The sequence below is a fragment of the Tursiops truncatus genome, chromosome 1 (assembly GCF_011762595.2).
Source record: "Tursiops truncatus isolate mTurTru1 chromosome 1, mTurTru1.mat.Y, whole genome shotgun sequence".
Taxonomy (NCBI): domain Eukaryota; kingdom Metazoa; phylum Chordata; class Mammalia; order Artiodactyla; family Delphinidae; genus Tursiops; species Tursiops truncatus.
In genome coordinates, this window is record NC_047034.1 from 132,069,644 (window position 1) to 132,092,153 (window position 22,510).

The window sequence follows — 22,510 nt, forward strand, 5'->3', positions numbered from 1 at the left end:
TTCTCAGACACCGCAACTCTTTCAGTAAGCGACGGGACCTTTACTATTCCTGCCGAGCAACACTAAGTAAAGGTAGTAAAGGGAGACCACGGAAGCGATCCGTAACTATTAAACTAAAACACTACTGTGCAAACGCGTTCACTTTCTACCCTGAAACTAACAAGTACTCCTGCTACCATTAGGACAAGTTCAATTCGCTCCGTCCCTGGCTAATTAGCAATTACAGCAACTACCTGACAAATTCTGGTCATGTATTAGTCTTTCAGAGTGAATTTTAAGGTAACTAAAAATACTTCCAATCTTAAAAAATTCCTCATCTGCAAAAAGTGAAGATGTTCATTGTGATTTAGCTTTGGGGCCTAATGCCACTCAAAAATTAGCAAAGGCCTTCACTGAATTAAACATAATTCTATTTGTTTAATTTTAGTTTTTAAACATCTCCACACAGCTACCTCAGCTTTCATTCTACCCGCAGCAGGTAATAACTATAAAAAGTCATTTTATGGCCTAGATACAGCAACCTACCTCTATCCAAGAGATGAGTCCTTAAAAAGTCTAACCTCTTACAAAATTTAACTAACTCAACAGAAAATCTTTCTAGAATCTGATTACATTACCAGAAGTTATACAGAAGCAGTTTAAAAAAAAAAAAAAAACTCTCCAGAAAGTTCTCGGTTGAGTGCCTACTAATGAACAAAGGTTAACTTTATCTAAAAGGTCAAATGCCTGGTGGCTAAGGTTATGACCTTAACAACTTAAATTGTGACCTTGCCACGTGCCGGGTATATTGTAGATTCTGATACAGATCATCTGGTAAAGACTGGTCATAAATTAGCTTTACTGTTACATGCCCACAAAGAACACCATTTACCACAATACCATAATATCTCAAAGTTGTCATACGATACATGGGAAGAACGACTCAAAGAGAGACCAAATTAAAGGCATAAAATGGTTTTACTCTTTTATACTTTTAATGAGATGAAATTCTCAGGCTTATGGAATCACTCCGATTTCATTACACTTGTTACTGGTTATCAGCCACAAAATTCACACAGTTCTAATGCCCCTGGATTTAGAGGAGAAGAAAAAGGAATGCAGTTTATGTATTGTATTTTAGCGTCTCAATACGTCTTAGAAAAATCACCTCCGCTTTTAAAAAACAATTGATTCTGCAGTAACTTCCAGTATTTACATGTGCGTTCTAAGATTTCAACTTCCTTCCCAAGGAGAGGCTGAGGCATGAAGCAATAATTATTATATGCATTTTTAGAAAGAAAAAAAAGGATCTTCCCGTGGCCATCAAGGGGGAAAAATGGCATTTTGGAAAAAAAAAATACATGTAAAAGAAAGAGAGGAAAAAAAAAGACTATAGGTGAAAAGGCCACAATGGTTTTGGCATGTTTCTTGAAGCACATTTCAGAGTCTCTGCCTCCTGCCAATACTGGCAAGTTCTCAAAACTTTTAAGGAGGTAAAAACATTGTTTAGTGTTTACAAATCTTCAGCATTATAACAGATGCTTGTCAAATCAGTTGTATGTGAGTTGACCGATCTACCTCCTATTTGTATTGGCAGCTTCCCTTCCACAAATAACAGGTCTCTAAATCTCTTAAATCACATTTGAGATATTTTCAGACAAAAGGCCTTGAGCATCCCTCAGACCCATCCTGGTGCGCACAGAGGCGCCACGGCTGCGCAGGGAGAGCCAATGGCCTGTACTTGGCCACCGTTCAGGCGACCGAGGGATTCTGGGAGGCGCAGGAAAACCGAACCGAAAGGTAGTCTGATCCACAGTGCTGGCAATAAATCTTTCATAAGCAATAAGGATGCTAACTCTCCTAAGCAACAGTCTACCTGCCATTTTACCAACATCACCCTTCAGGTCACTGAAACCACAGTAACTATGATGGCTCAAGGGATCTGGAGCCACAGCACAGGCACAAACTGTCAATAGCGAGAGAGAATCCAACGTGAAACGGCGAGAGCGAGGAAGGCCGTGTCTCTGTGAATCTAAGGGAAACGTTCACATCTAAAAATTAGAAGAGATGCTGCTCACACCCATAAACGCATAACAGGTATTTCGCTTTGATGTTACCTTGTAAGGAAGCACCTACCATGATGGGCATCACCCACTGACACCTGCAATTTCTTATATTGGTCCATTAGAGCATTTATTATGTTATTTACTTCTCCAAATATCAAAGAGATGAAACACAAGATTTTTAGAGAGTGCTCCCCCAAAGCATAAAATACCCACAACTTTTTTTGCACCTTGTCCTAGTAGATTCTCCACTTATATATGCAAATAAATTTTGAAAAAATTTTAACTCTGCTTTTTCAATAGACAAAATAAAGTAACAACAATAGGGTTAACAGGGAGTTAAGAAAGGGCCACTTGTTCCTGTTCAGAGGTCATCTGAAAGGTGCTGCCTTTTCGTTTTCGCTACCCAGAACTGGCTAAAGCAACAGGCACTTCTTATAATTAAGTATACATTTTCAAAAACCCAAATAGTTGAAACATTTACAGATCACATCCTCTAAAATACTCATTTATCCCCTGCCAACAGAATGCAAATGATGATGTGACATGCTTGCAAAGTAAATTTCTCCAGTTTCTTATGTAAGGACGGATGGATAACAAAAGTTCTCTTTCTAAAACATATATTGAGAAAAATAATAGAATAGGATATCAGATGACTTCTAAGAGCTCATATTTTTAGAATTGAAAATGTTTTGCAAAACAATGGAGTATCGCTTTTACAGGTAACATCTTCTCTGTCCTTTATGAAAAAAAAATACATGAACCCCAAAACAACCTACTGGTAGGATTCCACAACCTTCTTTCTTCCATCTGGCTCAAGTAACTGCCATGAAGGTAATCTAGCAAGACCGATATGTACATATAAAAAGTCAACAAGTTTCACAAGACCTGAGCTTTCACGTAACACAATGAGCCTTTTGTCTAAAACAAGATGAGAGGAACAAAGTAAAAATGCATTATTTTATCCAGTCCTCAATAGTTTTATCCTGAATGCTATTCTGCATGCTGTAATATGCACAGGTAAAGCATGCCTTGAAAACCGCCTTGGAACAATAAAGAATTTTATTACAAATCAAGCAACTCACCAAATCAATTATCAATATCTATTTCTCAATGTGCTCATGAACTATACAGGTTTGGTTACTTTTAAGATTAATCTTTCCATCAATTACTTAAAGAATTGGTTTGTTTTTTCCTTTAGCTATTGTAAACAACACTAAGTATTCCTAATACAAAGCTACTAAGTTTGTACTAGTGTGATTTCCTTTTCCTTCATAAATGATCAGCGATTTGATAGCAATCTTACCTCCAACCTCTTCTTAATTAGCAGGGGGGTTCAAGAGACCCCAGTAGATAAAAACACTCCCAGAAGAAAAGCAACTAAAAATATTGCCTCACTACCAAACTAAACGCTTTTTAACTAGATCACTTGCCAGTTAAAACAGACTCTTTCTTACAAGGGTTTTTATAAGACTTCTCTCACCCCTCATCAAAAAACGTGATTTAAACATATCCCATAACTGACTACTAACACCTCTGAGAACACTACTTGACAAAAGAACTAAACTTAGCGAGAATGCTCTCCAAGCTACGCTTTTCCACCTGAATGAAGGTGGAACCTCAAACAATGGAGGATCTGGCTACTCTGATGTTGGTCTACCTTGGATACCACACCGTCCATGTGGGCATGGCCTGCCGTAGGGAGCTCGGGAATGGCCCAGCACATACAGAGGTCATCAGGAAAAAAAGCACACGCGAGAAAGTGGACCGACTTTTCACCATTGCACTTACCTGCTGCATGCACAAAGTATGCCAAATATAAATCGAGTTCCTTAACAGAAACCCCTATGTGATGGGGCTGGACACAGAGCCCTGGATTAGAGCACTGCGGGGACTTTACAAGGCGCTCGCCATCAGTACTTTCAAGCGGAATACCTTTAAATAAAATCACCATAACAAGGTCCAACCTCCAGACTTTATCTGCCTGGCGGAGGCAGTCAATTCTTCGCATCTTGCCTTTCTGGTCTGGGTTGGAAAGAACACAACACGGAGGCTTTTTCCCTGTGACTGTAAGAACAAAATCCTCTCGGTACTCAGGTCGGATATCTTTCCGCAACTTGGCCAGAAGTCGAGATGCCCACTTCTGCTTGACCTCTGGTTTTTCACTTAGCAACTCATCCTTCACGGCTCTCTCTTCTTCTTTTGACATACGCTTTTCATGTTTTTTGAAGTATTTTCGTTTTCGGGCCTGCAGGTTGAACCATGTGTAGGCGAAGGCTCGGACGTGGGGCAGAAGTGCTTCGATGAAAGGATGAAATTCATCCTGAGGAAACGAATGAAGACAAAAATGTAACTATAATGAAAACAAAAGGCAACAACGCTTCTTCAGGTGTTCACCTTTAAAAAAATATATCCTTATTTCACTTGAAATTTGATTCAAGCATTATGTTACCAAAATCATACGTGGGATCCCTTTGGGAAGTCCAAGAGGGGGGAAAAAAAATTCATCGGTATCATGTCTCACAATCTTAAAGAAGAAAACTGTTAAAAAGTAAAAAATGTTTTGTTATGTTCACGGAAGTGTACCAGGTTCTATTGTCGGGCCTAGGTCCCAGGTTCCTTAGACAGTAAGTGAAGTTTATCGAAATGTTTATAACAACATATAATCTTAACCCTATTTCAAGGAAGGCATATCTAATTTTGCTCCAGCCTTGACCTCACTACTTGTAGTACAGCCAGGGCTCGGCGGCCAGATTGGCAAATCCTAAACATTTAGATGCCAGTCAATGTTTATGGAAGTCTAGGAGCAAAAATCATCTCTACGATCAATGGAAACAAAGACTTTCCCCTCTAAAAGTAGACTCTGATGTAGACTCTGATCTGTTTCTTAGTCATTTTGGTAACATCTAATTCCTTTCTAAGTATTAGTTACACACAATTTTTTTTAGTCAAAAACTTAGAAAAATTTGGCAGGTCCATATACAAAAGAAGAGATGGATTTGATATTCACCAGACTAAAATAAAAGATCTATGTTCAAGACATAATTGCTGATATTATAGAAATGAAACAAAACAGGGAAAAAAGGAAAAAAAAAAACAAAGAAAAGCGTACAAGCCAGATAGTAAAGAATGCGTCACTGTGACAACACGGTTGCAACTAAACACATTCAATTTACTGATCTGATTGTGAAATACCTTCAGTAATAATCATTCCGAAAAAACAGAATACTCATTCAAATTTTGAAAATAATATTTCAGGCTTTTTCTCACAGAGAAACAGGGAACCTGGTATATTCAATGTCTACGAGACTCCCGGGAAACCCTCATGGTTGCCTCTTAAAATCCAAGTAATTTGAAAATAAAATTGAATTTAAAACATTTAAATTTTTCTTACTGTTTTATGGAAAATGTTTGATTCTTTTACTTGACATTTTCTTAGGAAGTAGAAATATAAAATTAAAGAAAAATTAAACAGTAACTCCACAAAGCTTTCTGAGTACATCTAACTTTTGATTAACCAACCCACAGTAATCTTACTAATCTTAACTTCTCTCCACCGCACAACCCTCCCCCCAAAAGATAAATTATTTACTTTCAAATAAATGAGGATAAGAAAACCAAAGAGATATTTGATGACTTTTTTTAAAAGGGTGTAGGACAGACAAATATAAAATGCATTCTTTTTTGGTTTGTAATATCCATCTAAATATATTTTGGAGGCACAAGTAACTGTAATGTCCAAAATATTATTACTATTAAAGCAATTATTAATTTTTAAACGTTCAAATATAAACTGAGTGCTTAAAATTGGTGAAATACTTTAACAATCAAGCCTGTTAAAATATTGTAAGTTATAATCAATCACTTAAACACTACATATGACTTTTTTTTTAAAGTAAGGTTATATTAATATAATACACACTAAATCATTTCAATAATCAACATTTTTTTTTTCCTCTCTCAACAAATTTCAGGCTCCGTATTTCAAGTTTAGGTTTGAAAACTGCTCTTTTTCAATAAAAGAATCCAAAAGAGAAGTCAGCTTTCACAACACATGTGCATTCTTTAAGTGGAGAAAAAAACAGAGAAAAATACAAGAATTCTATTATTCTTCCCCATACACCATTAGCACTTTAAAATTTCTGATGTTTGAGAATCTTTCCTATTGCCGTACTTTAGAAGAGAGAAATGGGGTGGGGGGAGCATTTTTCAAGTCACAGTTTATCTATAAGGTATACGCCAAACTGCAAAGCATTTAAACATTACTAAATTCTGAGCTCATCCTTGAAATGCTCTAAAATACATAAATTTGGGGTTTGAAACAGTCCTTCACATTGACTGATTTTCTTATATACACAAGACATGCTAGGGACCAAGGCTCTGTGGAATTATGCAAAGAACGCCCGGAGTCTACCTTAACTACAAAGTGAGCTTTCACCAAAATGAGGATTTCATTTTAAAGTCTCAGCCCCATTTTAAAATGCAAAGAATAACTTAGCTCCAAACAATTCATATTTATGTCAAAACCCTGTCATATTAAAGAGCTTTATTAATGATGATAAACATTTAAAATAAACCTTCTAATGTGACATTTAAGTGTTCGAAGATACTCCCAATATGCTTCTCAGAGAACTGCGAACTGCGTGCATTCGTGTTCAAAAGGATTTTGTTTACCTGCCAACCAACTGCCCATATATCTCATCATAAAAATCCTTAAATGAGGCCAACTATCTCAACTAATCATTAAGAATAATCTAAGTTCCCAGTTTTACATCAAAAGTATTTACAAGTTATTACTCCCCAAAGGTCTTAAGAATGTGCCAATAAAAGTGCACAATATTTTGTATGACTCTTACTCACATACACAAGGAAAGGGCTAGTTATACTTCTCAATGCACAATTAGAAATATTCCAGAACATCAAAACTAAAGAACATCATTCACTTGCAGGAAATGCCCAGGCACAGCATAAATTAGTTTAAAAACAAAACAGTATGCCCTTATAAAGCATGTTGTTGCACATATCGCCATAAGCTATATAATATTTCAAAATATTCAAGAGAAAACAAAGAATATTTTACGTTATGTACTCAGTGAGAAAGTTATGGGCCACCAATAAAAACAAACCTGAAAACCTGTTTCTAAAGTGGTAGGACTTTGAATCAGCATCTTCAACGTTCATCTGTTTGTAAGTAAGCCAAGTTTCGGAACCACAGAATGCTGATATTTTTGGAACTACTTCTTTCAAAGGTTCACCTATAAATTTCTACTGTTACCATTCTATGACCAGGTACATGATTTGGTTAAGATGTGTCCACATGGATTAAAATACGATGTCTGGAATTTTCCTGATAAAGTTTTTAAAAATTGCACACGTATATGGATTTTATTCTTTCATTTAGAGTAATTTTTATCACTGCGCTTTACTGGACTTTCTTTAATGACCAATAAACTACCTAAGTTTTTCTTTTTAAAACTGGCTCTAAAGCTTTATAAATATTCCGGCAAGTTAAATAAATTGTGAATCAATTTCTAAAAGAAGAACTCATAAAATATATGGCCCTCATTCACTATTTAGTGTACATTTTCTTTACAAACTGTTACACTAAGTAAGCGTTTCTCTTAGTGGTGTTTCCAGAAGAAGGCCTACTAAATGTCACTGCCAAATAGGTTTAAAAAAAAAAAAAACTTTCTTAATGTGATAATAGCTCATGAACCAAAAGAATCCAACTTTGTTAAATACCTGACTATGCCCTGGGCCTGCATGGGTACACAGGTATCCTCATGTATGCACCATCCCAAAATACAAATTTATCTATTGAGAGCTCACTGGCGAAGACGCTAATGTGTCTGCTAAGGTCCTTCCCCACTAGGGCAGCACACTGGTATTATCTACCAGTTCTACGTGTTGCAAACTTTTGCCAGCTAGAACTTCAGCCTTTGAATCTCAGCATTTTCACTGTAGTCATAACTCATTCAAATTATCTTACACTTTGCATCTTATCCATATGCAATTGTGAACCTTGCCAAAACTGGTTGGAAAAGTTTCATTCCATACTTCCACGAGTTACTAAAATAGGAACTTTGGAAGTTTGTTAGGGAAAAATAAAAAACTTTTACAATAACTAAAAGCAACTGCTATCCATTATTAATGCTAGGCCTAAATCCCAAACAGACCATTTCAACATAGAAGATGCATTTAAGAGTCTTCTGAGATCAAATAGCCGGTAGATGACTGTTAGATATTGCAATAAGAAGGCATGTCATGTGGGAAATGAATCCAGAAACTAGAGAGGAGAGAAGAAACTATGGATACTTTTTAGTCTTCCAGAAAGTATTCCGGTTAAACCGTTATCTCCTGCTAAATGAAAGCAAGAGGTGGTAGCAGGTTTTTGAAGGGAGTGGTGAATAAACATTTTATATGAAGCATACAAACTTCATCTAGGTGATTAATGATCAGATCGCAATGTACCAAAACAGTATGAAGGCTCACACTTTTCTTCAAAAAAATTTTAGCGCAAGATCACTTTAGCTTCATGCCTTTTACTCAAAGGAAATAAATAATATATTCAAAAGGGACCAAACTTGGGGCCGTGAAGTAGCAATATTTTGCCTGGGGGTGGTGCAGACAAGGGAGGGATGGAAAGGGAGGGCATGGAAAGGAGAGGCGCTGGGGCGACAGAGACCCACGCTCCGAGTTAGGTCGGAGGGAAAAGTTGCCCCCGTCCTGTGCGCTCGGCGGCCCGAGTCGCGCGGCAGCAGCGGGAGGCGGCGGCGGCAGCGGCGGCGGCGGCGGCGGCAGGGGGGGGTGGGGGGGAGTCGCGTCCGGCTCGGCCGCCGCTCAGGCTCGCGGCCGGTAGCCCAACTCCGCCCGGCGCGCCCCGGCCCGCGGCCTCCGTCGCTCGCCGACCCGCGCAGCGTGGGCTCGTCCCGACACCGAAACTTTCGCTCGGGAAAGCGAGCGGGCGACTGGCGGCGAGGACGCAGGCTCCACCCGGCCGGCGCGGGGGGACGCGGGGCCACGCAGCTCCGCTCCGCCGAGCCCCGGGACCGGCTCGCCGCCGCCCGCCCATGCCCAAGGGGCGCTGTCCTGGCGGGGGCCCTGGCCCGCGTCCCTCCCGCGGCCGGACCCCAAAGGCTGACAAACAATAAACAAAAGTAAGAGTTTGGGGAGGCTGCTGCGGCGCGGGCTCAGCGGGCGGGCAGCGGGCGCAGGGACCCGAGTTCTCCCGCAGCCAGGGGTGCAGCGGCCCCGAGAGTGCGGGGCGTGCTGGGGGCTCCGTCGGCGGCCCCCTCCCCGGGCGCCGCGTTAACTACAGAAACCGGCCTCGCGCCTGCAGAAACGCTGAGTCCAGATTTCAGCGTGTCATGGGCTGCAACCCCGCCGAAACACGTGCGGGGCGTCCGAAAACACCGCCGTTCCGCAGTCAATCGCCCCGATATTAATTAACGCATTAATAAGAGGGCGCCATTAGCCATGTGCCCACACAAATGGCCGTGCAAGAGGAATGCACCCGCATGGAAACAAAGTTACTTTCTTAAAGCTGTATTTCTCCACCACCCCCCCTCCACGAGCATACGCGCGCACACACACACACACACACACACACACACACACACACCGAAACACGCGCAGACACGGGCACACCCCGAGACACATGTCCCGGGCCCTGCTGGCGCCGGGGTCCCCGGCACCCCCGGCCCGGCTCCAGGTCGGCCCCCGCCACTCCGACCCCCACAGCCCCTCCGCATCCAAACAGCTGCTTACCTGGGTGAGACAGAGCGGAGAATACATCACTGCCCGGCGGTGGGGTGTGCGTGTGCGTCTGGGTGTGCGGTTTGGAGGTGTGCGTGAGTGCGGGTGAGAAAGGAGAAAGAGGGAGAGAGGAGGAGAGAGAGAGAAGGGGGGAGAAAAAAAAATCAAGCCTGCTTCTTGCGTTCACATTTCCAACTCGGCTCAACTGCAGCCAGCCAGCGCTATTGCCGCTCCATGAGCTGAACTTTAACCCCGCCTAGAGTTTCCCTACACTCCACTATACATGTCTACTGTACGCGGGCGTTAAAGGCATAGCGCACCCTTTCCAGCTCCCGCGCCCGCCGGCCGGGTGCCCGCGAGCTGCCCGCGCGCCCGCCTCCGCCTCCGCTCTGCACCGCACCGCACGGCCGCCGCCCGCTCGCGCCGCCGCGGGGGGGTGGGGGGGCGGTGTGGGGGAGGGGGCGGCTGCGGCGCCGCGCGGCCAGCCGGGTCCCGAGCCTCCGCGGCCGCTCGCGCTCGCTCCTCTCTCGCTCCCTCGCTCGCTCCCTGGCTCGCTCGCTCGGCACCCCCCTCCGCCCCCCCAGTCCCCGCTCAGCGCATTACTGGGTAACGCAGTGAGGAGCAGTTACAGTCTGTACTCCCGGGCAGCTATAGGCTGCCACAGGATGTGCTTAAGCAAACAAAACTACTTTTCCTCGTTCCCATCCCCCAACCCCCGCCGCAGACCTTCGCGGACCTCGGTGGAGGACTTGGGCAACTTTGCCAGGTTGCCCTGCACCCCTCGGTTCGCTGCGCGGGCACGTAGAGAACCGCGGAGAAGGCGGGGGGGGGGGCAAATTTGCATGTATGCAAATATTTTTTAAAAATCAGACCTCCTAGGTAACTTTTGTTCCCTTCTGAAATGCGGTACGGCTCAAAGCATTGTAGTCTCTCCAACGAAGCTTTTTGTGGGAATAGATCGTCGGCAGAGGTAATTATGCACAAAATCCTGCAAACTTTGTGCAGCTTCAGTCCTATGGCCTCCAGAAGCGGGGGTGGTGGGGGAAATTTTCACAAGGAAGATTCACCGGATTTGGGGGCTGGGGGGGGTGGTGTCTGGAGAAAGGGAGGCGGAGATTAACTAGCTTTCTCCCTCCCAGGACTGTGAAACTAGTGGGTTTGAACACAGACGCCATAGAAAAAGTTCTATCACGTTCAGAAACAACAGTGGTTTAGCTATGACATCTTTCTCTTTTTAGGAAGAAAAAAAAAATGTGAAAGGGATGTCCCCTTAGGGAAGGGAGATATTCTGGTCCACAAACACGTGCCCAGAACTGGACACATGTTATCATTACTGTCCCTGTTCCTGAGACACCTCTGGAAGGGTGCCTTTTAAGAATCCCCTCTTTTTCCCTCCCCCAGGTAATAGTTCTTAAAATGGAAAAGAGCTTCCTGCAATTATTTTAGGTTTGCTAAAGTATTGTTTTGGCAAAAGAGGGGGTGGTTTTTAGGGTTTGGCAAGTTGCCAATAAGCCTGCTTTTCCAGTTTTTTTTAACCTCATATTTTCTCTCTAGGCTGTCTTCACTGATGGGAAAGAAAAAAAAAGTATACCTCCTTCCTCCAAACCCCCATCCCATTTCTTCCTCCTCATCTCCCTCACTCTAGTTTGCAGCCTGCTGCATTTTCTAATCCTTCTCAAGATTCCAAAAGGAAAGACGACTGTATCACGTTAAAGGCTCTGGCACACAGACAGGGGAATCTGCACCTTGGTAGAGGTTACACAGCTAGAGAGCCTCTGAAAAGAGGAAATTACTGTAGGAATGCCCACTCAGCATGTGAGGGTGAGGTGACATGTTAAGGCCACTCTCATTCAGACTCTCCCCCACCCCACCCCCTTTTTAAAAGTAAGGAGCAAGAAATATGCTACTGGAGAAAACAAAGTTCTCTGAAATAGTCTGCATCTTTCTAACGTGATTTTATGCTTGTTCTCCAGTTACTTTATTGCCAGAATAATTCCTGAATTCTCAAGAGACCGTTTTCACACGCGCCCCCCACCCCGCTTCTAAATCTCCTTGGAAAACTCTGATTATTTATTAAGGGGTGAGGGGAAATAATGACTTAAACCTTTAATGAGAGAGCCCCGTCTTCCCAAACTACACAACTGCTTTTCCTCGGTTCCTCTTGGATTATCAGTAGGGGAGAAACGTCCTAAATGGCAAGCCGAATAACGGAGACAACATCCCTGGCCACGAAAACCCTCGCTGGGATCTATAACTTCAACGCGCTCCAAGTTTCCTCGATAGAAGTTTCTGGCTGACGGTTCCAACATGTAACTGAGGCACAGTGAGAAGTTATTGTTCCGAGTGTGTACTCTTGGGAAGCTTTCTTCCAGAGCAGATTAAAATCTTTCTTTTGGTGTGTTAAAAGATAGACTTCACATCTGCCTCTTCCCAAAACAGCAAAGATGCTGACTTTTAATTGAATCTCAAAAAAAAGGAAAATAATTTTTTAGAAAGGGCTGGCACGTCGCCCTGGTTTAAAAAAAAATGGGGAAAGAAATTTAATGCTGCAATTTCTACTTTGAAAACTTCTTTTGTTGCAGCAGTGGATGTGCCCGCGATTTCCAGCTTTCTGCGGTTAGCAATATTATCTTAAGTAACTTTTGGCGCCCTTCGTAAGACTTTTGGATATGGGACGATTGTTTGCGCCCTCTAGGCAAGGGCTGGATCCAAGTTCAGCACCAAAGCCCTGCACATCCGCTCCTGCTTTCTCTCCTACCTCCGCCAGCTCCCGCTCCCTCCCCCGCGGGAGGTGGGGGGGGTGGGCCGGCGGGGGAAACACTACAAAGCACAGTTCCAACTACAGCCTTTGGAAACAGGACTGCGAAAAATACAGTAGAAGAGTTACAGTTACAGAGAGGCTTCTGGTAACTTTCTCTCCAACAGGCATAAATTTAAACACACAAAGAAACAGATGTTCCTCAAAGGGCAGACTGGGGGTAGAAAACCTTTCCAACCCTCTCCCCTACGTCCCAAGTTGCAAAAGTAAATCCTTGTCCAGAGTTCACAAAGATACTAAGACCCTTGAAAGAGAACAGGGATGGAGCGCGAAGAGAAGAAAGAAAGGATAGTAGAGAGAACAGTATAGGAAACACAGGTGAAGTACAAAAACTAGTTTACTGCAATCGTATAAGTGACCCATTGTTAGGAAGGATAAACCCCTTATTGGAAATAACCACTCCAGTCATTTATTTTGCAAGTGCTAGGCGGCTGCCTTGAAATGGGATTGTCTCTGCGCAAAGGAGGCTCCTGTCATGCTCTCTGCTATCCATATTCTCCCTGGCACAGAGCCCAGCCTTGCATTTGCTGTGTTTTATTTGCAGAAATGTTACCTTGCCAGTTTTAGTGAAATCCTCTTAGATATATAAATTATGTCAATAAGGTTTCACTTATATGTACATCTCAAATACCTCTCATTTTGGAGGTTACTTAATAGGAAGATCTTATTAATATGATTTAGATTTTAATGTACAAAGCAATGAAGGTAAAATTGGGGTTTGTAAGTGACAACGCCATTTACTCTAGTTCCTACCAAGACTAACTTTATTACTAGCAGCTTCCAACATTTTTCTTCTCTAGTTTTTTGACCTACAGTCACTTGTGTGCAGATTTTCTTATATGCATATATTCCTAAATTGAATCATGTTCCTGAACTGAGCATCCAAGTGGATTCTTACATCAGATTTCCAGGCCAGATTTGATTAGAATGCCTAAAGCCCTGGGAAATAGCTCAATGGGAATTTAAGCCAAAGATGGGAAAGAGCCTATATTATTTTCCATTCACTTCCCAACAGAATTAGGTGTCTACACAGCTCAGAGGGAAGGAAGAGATGGATATATTTTAGTCAGAGGCTGCCAGTTACTGTCTCCAAGACAAGCTACCGCAGTTGGTTTCCACTGGATTGGTGTCAAAGACTTGTCCAAGAGGCCAGACTCCAGCTAAGAGTTAGCGAGTCAGCAATCTTCCACACACACCCTCCACAGGGGTTGTTGTGGTAACAAGAAGAAACGTGAACTTGGCCAGTCTCAAGATCCTATTCGCTACTGACCATATATTTAAACAGAATTCAAGAAAAGTCAAGAACAACACTCTCTTTCTCCCCATCTTCCTTTCAAATGTATAAAACAGCTGTCAGTCCACCTGTGAAACAGTCTCTCTCCCTTAAAACTGTTGTTTAAAGTTCAAGAGAGGCTTGCCTATTCCTTCAAAGTACCTGAAAAGCCAAAGCTTCTAAGATAATCAGAGTAAGACGTTTTGCAAGGCTAATTGTGCAATATATTACTTCCCAAAGCTCACTACAGTCCCAGTTTTCAAGCCACACATTTTTAAAAGTTGAACCTCACCTTCCACAACCATTAACAACTTCCCTGAATTTACAAATAACAATTCATGCAAAGTTAAAGGTTTCTCTAGCAGAATTTTTTAAAACTTTTCCCAAAAGGCAAAGAAGAAGGCATACAATTCACGCAAAACAAGACAAAACAAAACCCACGCTGTTTTGGTTTTTTTTTTTTTTTTTTCTTAAACTCGAAAACTCTTTCCTATTGTGTTTGCTAAATCCGGAAGAGCTTGTAGCTTTGACAGCTTGAACCGCACCATCCCCTTCAGAGCCGCAGAGAACTTCAGATCTTCTCTGCCCGGCCCCCTCTGGCTGTTGCGAGCCATTGTACACCCATGCTTGGATATGATTGGATAAAGCTTTTGTCAATCTCCCATGTTGTCCCATTGATTAGAGGATCGAATAGTCAATTACTCTCTGGGTCCAGACATTTCTTTTCGGGTTAGGTTGACTGCTGAGGCCAGACGTCTTTTTACAGAACAGAGCACGTACAGGATTTTTTTCCCCCTTCTGGAACCGAGCAAGCGCTAGGAGGAAAAAAATCTGTCAAGCTCAGCAATTTTTTCAAATCTCGGGGAGGAAAGAAAAAAAAAAAGGAAACCCGGTCCTTGATGCACATAGCAAAAAAGAAAGAAAAAAAAAGCCATCCACAAAGCTACATCTTTAAAACAAAACCATTACAATAGACATTTACCCAGCAGTCACTTCAATGCATATGCAAGCTAGAGAAATTTTAAAGTCTTAGCCATTAAACAAAATCATTCTACCATTATTGTTTATAAAACACATATCGTATAAACGCAAAATAGAAAGTTTAAAGATGTACCACGTACCACTGCAATGTAAAAAGAGTACGTGAGAAACTTTAAAATGTTCGGACGAATTGCTTCATTTGTTGTCCCCATTTTTTTTTTGCATGAGAAAAGATATCTAAATAAACTTGGAACCGTTGAAAACCCGGAAGAGATTTTTTTTTAAGCTGTTGGCCAATTGCAGGCTTCTTGGAGATTTTTTTTTTTTTTTTTTTTTTTTTTTTTACTCCAAATCAGGAGGCTTTTGCAATTGCAACGCGCGCTCTCTGCCTCTCTCACTGTCTCTCCTCTTTTGAAAGCGATCCAACCCCGGCTGGCTGGTTCTCAGATTCTCTCTGGTTTTGCCTTGTGTGCTTTGGATTGTACGAGACTTTGCAGAAGTTGCCATCGATTCGCAGTCCCTCTCTCCCGTCCCTACTCCCTTGTTTATTTCCGCAATCGCTGCAATTTGCATAGTAACCACGCAGGAGGCGCCGGCGGCTGCCTGCGGAGGGGGCCGGGAGGGGGCAGGGAAAAGGCCTTGCCCCCTTCTCCCTTCCTCCTGTCGCTCTCCCCGCCAGTCTCCTCCTCCCCCACGGCGTGTGGCCAATAGGAGCCCCGGCATTCAGCGCAAGCTCCGGTCGGGACACCGTTCGGAAGAAAAGCCCCTGTGTTACTAGGCCCCGCTCTCAGGATGGTGTTTTTGGCGCAGTAGTAGATCCCCGGCTTGCGGACCTCACAGCCGGTACTAGGGAGATGTGAGGATATAGTACCTTTGCCTGCGGTTGTGCGGGTTTTGCACGTTTTAATCAAGTCTGCGCACCTGCTTTCTCGGTTTCTTTTTCCACAACCTCTCGTGAGTTATTAGGCTAGTTCATGATGGTTAGTGAGAGATTTAACCTTTATTTGCACTGGTGTAGACCAAGAGTTAAAGATCCTCTTTGGTTCATTAAATCAAGAGAGTGCAAAATGTCACAGAGAACTCGCAGTGAAATAAAGCTTGTGCTCCAGGTTCAGAAAGGAAAAAGCGTTGACTCTGCTCTCTGCAGATGGCTGACATAAAATTGTTAGGTGCGCTCTCTCAAGAATAAAGCTCTTCCTTTAAAGCAGGAGATGCAGTGAAGTTCTAACTTAATTGCAATTGTCTGGTTTGTCAATATCCTTACAAAACCTGGGTTCCACAAAGTTTAATGCACCCCTCTACCTCCCATCCCCCCAAAAGAAGAGCTGTAAGAATCTCGACATTTAAAGGGGGAGGAGGGTTAAACCACAATTATTGGAATATTAAGTCCTTCATCTCACTGATTCATCTTATTAATCCAGACCCTTTAAGATCATGTAATCAGGATATTTCAATGTCAACCTTTCATGTGTTTGTTTTAAACAACAAACTAGCCATTGATGCAGTGGTGGTGTGGGGAGAGTGTCCCTTTAATTGGAAATCTTCACAACCGGGCTATTGCGTTTTTTTTAAATGTGTTTGCTTTACATCAGTTAAGTAGCGTAGGACGTTTTGCTGAATAACTGAGTTACGTGAAAATGTGTGCTTAGCTCACTTGATAAAAATTATCCAATAAGAAGTCAAGAGGAATAGGAAGCAACCTGGCAGTTGTCTGATTTTCTTAACTGTCCTTGGTGAAGGTACCTAATTAATTAATAACAGGACCTTGCACAGTTAAATTAGAGGTTAGAGAAACCTCCTGTTTTATTTTGAACCACATTTTTGGCTGTAGGCTTGCACTTTACAACTCGCTAACTGATGCAGCATTGCTGGGAGGTTTAGTACTGTGGCTGCCCTTGGTGTTAAGCAAGCTTGGCTGTTCTGGTCTGCCGCTGATAGATTCAGATATTGTCTGGCTCTAGGAAGTCTGTGGCATTTAATCCTGGCCTCCTCCACTGAGCATACATTTCCACTTGGCATACTACTTTCACCCTAGAAATACACTTGATGAGATGTAGTGGCTTAAGTAAAAAGAAAAAATAATTTTTTAAGTAATCAAAAAAGTTCTAAGCCTAGTTCAGCTGGTGCTAGGGCTGTGTGATCTTGAGATGGTTACATAACACCTGTAAAATAGGACATCGACCTATTGTGAGAATGGAGGTCTGTTTTGTCAAGAGCTAAGAGCCTTTGAAATGCACAAGAGGTATCACCTTGTATTGCATTGCTCTGTAGAGGCCATGGTCTGAATAATTCCCAATGCTAAGCAAGCCAGGCCTTGTCAGTAAGTGGTAACAGTGAGTTTTGTGTACAATGTCTGTAGTTCATTAACTTAGCCTAATGTGGTAGGTTAGTACAATTTCCAAAGTGAACTTTTATATCTCCATCTAGTTAACAACATAGTATAGGCTTTGGAGTCCAACTTAGGTGTTAATGTTGGTCCTACTATGTGACTCCAGGCAAATTATTTCACCTCTGTAAGCTTTAGATTCCTCATCTGAAAAATGGGACATATTAAGAACATTTGTAAATTACCTAGTACATTATATGTGGTCAATATACGGTAGCTATAATAATTATATTATTACTGTTTAATATGTACCATGTTCTAGGTACATTGAATGTGCTAGCTGGGGATACAGAGAATAAGATATTATCCCTGCCTCTAAGAAGCTTTCAGTCCATGGCCGAGACAAGACATAAAGGTAAATAACAATGTAATGTAATAAGTGCTGTGTCCAACTTAGATATACATAAAGGGCAATGGGAACACAGATGACTGATTTTGCCTGGATGTACAGATAAAAAGCTAAAAAAGGGAAATGACATTTGTGTTGGGCCAAAAGTATGAATTTGCCACGTGAACAATCAAGGGGCAGGGCACTCCTGTCCAGGAAAGCACAGAGATGTCAGTGTATGCAATGGGCCAGAGAATGGGGATGGGTTCGATTGTGGCTTGTTGCTCTAGCTAGTATTAGCTTGTGTTACAGTAACTAGAGATGTAGTTAGAAAGGCAGACTGAGGCAAGATGGTGGAGAACCTTGCGAGCCATTTAAACTTTTGCTTGAGGGACCAGGCAGGCATGAAAGGTATTTAATTAAAAGATAGACAAGGAAAGATTTGCAAATTAGAAAGATCATGCTAGCAATGGAGGCAAAGAGACCAGTTAGAAAAAGGTGAGAGAAGATAAAGTCTTGAACTGTATAGCATAGCAGGAATGAATGAGCAAGAGAGAGAAAGGGGGGCAAGAGTAGAGGGTAGGAGAGAGGTGAGGAAGCAAGGGAGACGCGCCATTGATATTTACTTTAGGGACTTTGATCAACAGGGACAACTTAAGAGTGCAATTTGTCCAGACTCTCCCCAAAGTTCAAATATCCACCCGATGTATAATAAGACCTATTAGTGAAAGAGGCTCTCCTTACCCCACAAATTGCCACTTCTATATCCTTAAACCTACCAATATTAAATAATTTTAAAATAAAACAGTAACCATAACGAGAGCTCACATAGATTGACTGTTTACTCTCTATTAGCTCTTCCCACACCCTGAATTTGTGTTCCAGTAACTTCAGCCCCACTGAAAATCAGCTGCACATTGAATAGGGTGATTTTGAGTCGTCAACCCCATTGAGAGCCTCATGTTTCCACATAGGCCCGTTTTATGCCTTGAAAATAGTAGGCTCTTCCAGGAATCCTGCTTTGTTGACCCAAATAAAAACTTAATCCTCTTGCAGGGCATTGATATGGAGACTAGAACATCAGAGTCTTACAGAATTAGAAACATGATTCAGAATTGCAATATTTTTCTCATAATAAATTTAAATTTCCAAACTAAGTTGAATGTTGAACACACAGATATATTTCACATTTTCTTGATTTGCTTGGTAAATCCTAGATCATCCAAAGTACTTTTTAGGCTAAGTAATCAACACTGGCATTTAGAGATCTAACATGGCAATATAAAGGATAAATACTAGAAGCAAATTTAAATCTAGGATTTGATGAAGCTTCCAAATAAGCAAGTTGTGGCAGACTATTGTCTCCCCTAAATCTGTTCTCTATTTTTGGAGACATAGATGAACAGTTTAGAGCCTATATTTCCCAGCCTTCCTTGCAGATAGGCATGACACATGGTTAAGTTCTTCTCAATAGAATGGGAGCAGAATTTCTGAGTCCAAGCTCCATGTCACTTGCTTCAAAGAAATTTCTTGTCAATTTCTGACCTAAGGACTGCAGTGAGCCTATGTTAGAGACTGAACTTCAGTGAAAAAGACCAGGACAATGCCCTAGGAGACAAGAGAGCAGCAAGGTAGGAGAACCTGTGTCCCTAAACAACCTCATGGAGCAAAGCTGCTCCTCCAGCCTAGATCATATTTAAACTGTTGTGTTCTGAGGCCTCTGATATAGCAGCCTAGCCTTTACTATAACTAATAGTCAAGATTATAAAATAGTCTCATGATACCTTTGGATTTCTCTCTAAAATGTTATGGTTTTCCCCCAACTTGGTACAGATCACATTTGGTTTTATTATCACCCTCCTTTTCCAGACTCTCCTCCTGCCTCAATTCTCTCTGATACCCCCTCGTCCCATCCACGCTAAATGACGCACTTTTCTCATCACTTTCTGAACACACTATACATGTTAATTCGTCTCTTCCCTTGTTTGTGTGCTTTTTGTCTGTCCAGAAATCCCTAAAAAATGGGTTCCACTCATTTTTTTTCGAGAACCAAATGCTGCTTCCCAACTCCCCTGGCAGAATCCATCAGTCCCTCCTGCATGTTCGATAATGTCTTATCCTCACCTCTAGGACAGCTCTCTACATATTGTATATTAGTTATTTGTTTGTCCATTTGTCTGCTAGACTATGAGCTCCTTGAAAGTGTGATGACTTCATTCATCCTTGTATAACTACAAGCAAAGTGCCATAGTAGATCCTCAGTAAATGTTGGGCAAATTCACATGTGAATGAATAGATGAACAAATTGTTAGCTTTCCAGCCTTGTAGTCTGATGAAATACAGGGTCAGGAGTGTGGCTCATGCAAGATGTGGCATTATGACCAGGTGGAAATTTTAAGCATCAAAATAGTAGGACATTGAGTTTGTCACAGGCCTTCCACATATGTTCTCACCTTTACCTTTCCTCTGGATAAGTCAGCCATTGTCATTCTCACCACACAATCGAGGAAACTAAGGCTCAGGAAACTGCAGGGGTTACTCAAGGTCATTCACATAGTGAGTGGTTGAATAGAATTCAATTTGTTTAGCATTCCTCCCCAAAGCTCTAGCTATGATGTGTCTGACTTGGGAAAAAGTTCAGGCTTCAATTTTTTTTAAGTACTGTTTTAACAGTTAGTGGGCTCTAATCATAATCAAAGGCAAACACATGGACCCATCCTTGTTTTTAAAAAAAAAAAACAGCTTTATTGAGGTATAATTGATATACAAAGAACTGCACATATTTAATGTATACAGTTTGATGAGTTTGGATGTATACCAACACCCATGGTACCATCACCACAATCAAGGTAGTAGATATATCCAGCACCTCTCAGAATCTCCTTGTCCCCCACCCCAACTTTTGTTTGTGGTAAGAACATTCAACTTGAGGTCTCTCCTCTTAAATCTTGAAGGACACAGTACTGTATTGCTAACTCTAGACACTAAATTGTACAGCAGATTTCTAGAACTTATTCATCAAGCAGAGCCGATGAATAACGTTGAATAACAACTCCCCATTTCCCCCACCCCCAGACCCATCCTTCTTATCTTAGACACACACCATAATAAACTAGAAATTCCTCAAGACCAAAGACGATGGTGCACAACTGAGCTGCTAGGACAACCAGAGAGAGGAAATCTGTATCATGACTAAAGTGAAGGTAGCAAAGTACGAGTTCCCAATTCACAGAAGAAGAGCTGAAAGGGACCTCAGAAGTCTCCAACCACCACATTTTACAGATGATAAAACTGAAACTAGCAGAGTGAAGTAGCTAGCTCATGGCCACACAGCTGGTAAAGAATTAATCCCCAGTTCAGTGCCAGTTTCATTACATCATGCAAGGGATATTTTGCAGGAATGGGAAAGGAGTGAATCTCTGCTATCAAAGTTGAAAAGAGGCCTGGGAAAGTGAAGAAATACTGTTTGTGAATCTGATAAGAGAAAGAAAATGGTTAATTATCTAAATTGAAGGGACAGCTATAAAATCCAGGCAGGTACCTGAAAGATTTACCTCTACGTGCTCAGACAGTTCAAGGATAATTCTGAGGAAAAATAAATGAGGATGGGGGTGAGAGCAGCAACTGCAACTTGGTGTGAAGAGCTGTGAGGGATCTGGTTCTCTATTCTCTGCTCTTTGTGGCCTCCGGCAGTTCAACCTCTCCCTCTGGCTTCCTTCTCTATAATATGTGAATATCATCAGCCTCGCTTACATCATGAAGTTTTGTGAGGATTCAATGAAATCATGAACGCAAAACTGTACAACAATTTGGGTTTCTCTTCTGTGAAGGCCTATACCACCAACAGTTGTTTATCATCCAGCACAGAATCAAGAACACGGATATTTAGTTGGTCGTATTTATCCTGCCTCTACTCAAAAATGTTTTGGAGTGGGGATGTGTGTGTTTGTATATGTGTATCTGTGTCTATTTATCTCTATCTGTCTAATTATAGCTATACACATACAGACACATACCAGTCATATATATGTCATATAGTCACATATATATCATGTATATACATATATGTGTGTATATACATATACACATATGTATATATACATACACATTATATATGAGTGAGAGACTATTAAGATAGAAATAAGATAAAATCAAAGCCAAGGTTAGTGTCCAAAATACACGCAGTGAGATCCTATGTACTTTTCTAGAGTTGGCTTGCAATTTTGACTTTGCAAGCCAACTTAAAAATCAACTTAAAAAAAAATCAACTTAAAAAAGGAAAGGTAGGGACTTCTAATCAACTTAAAAAAGGAAAGGTAGGGACTTCCCTGGTGGTGCAGTGGTTAAGAATCCTCCTGCCAATGCAGGGGACACGGATTCAAGCCCTACTCAGGGAGGAGCCCACATGCCGCGGAGCAACTAAGCCCATGTGCCACAGCTACTGAGCCTGCACTCTAGAGCCCGTGAGCCACAACTACTGAGCCCGTGTGCTACAACTACTGAAACCCACACACCTGGAGCCCGTGCTCTGCAACAAGAGAAGCCACTGCAATGAGAAGCCTGCGCACCACAATGAAGAGTAGCCCCGGCTCGCTACAACTAGAGAAGCCCGCACGCAGGAACGAAGACCCAACACTGCCAAAAATAAATAAATAAATTTATTTTTTTTAAAAAAGGAAAGGTAAAAACATATGAAATATACAATATTCATATGATTATAAAATGCAAATTCAAGAAGGGTTGTTCAAAAGCAACACAGACATTCTGAGGTCTGCAAAGTTGTAATACATAACCTTTCACCACCACCATCACTACTGCTGCCATACATACACACAGACACGGGTTGTCCTGAAGAGGACAAGCTTCACTATGAGGCATGGAACCATGTACTCAATCACTGGATGAGCTTCCAGCCAGCATAAGGACA

General features: G+C 41.9%; 1 protein-coding gene across 7 annotated transcripts in view; it reads right to left on the bottom strand.

The window, feature by feature from the left end:
- The window catches only part of NFIA (nuclear factor I A), a 401,445-nt gene extending 386,304 nt beyond the window's left edge, over nucleotides 1–15,141 (bottom strand). The window contains exons 1-2 of one of the 7 annotated variants that reach the window (XM_073789111.1): nucleotides 15,010–15,141; nucleotides 3,834–4,365 (exon numbers count right to left, since the gene is read on the bottom strand). In XM_073789111.1, coding sequence (XP_073645212.1) covers nucleotides 3,834–4,365; nucleotides 15,010–15,081 — 604 coding nt within the window. In that variant the 5' untranslated portion in view covers nucleotides 15,082–15,141. Of the gene's footprint in view, nucleotides 1–3,833; nucleotides 4,366–9,809; nucleotides 10,432–15,009 lie in introns of those variants that run through there. The other 6 variants (XM_073789101.1, XM_073789092.1, XM_073789110.1 and 3 more) reach the window with 6 other exon arrangements.
- Between the last annotated feature and the right edge of the window lie 7,369 nt (nucleotides 15,142–22,510).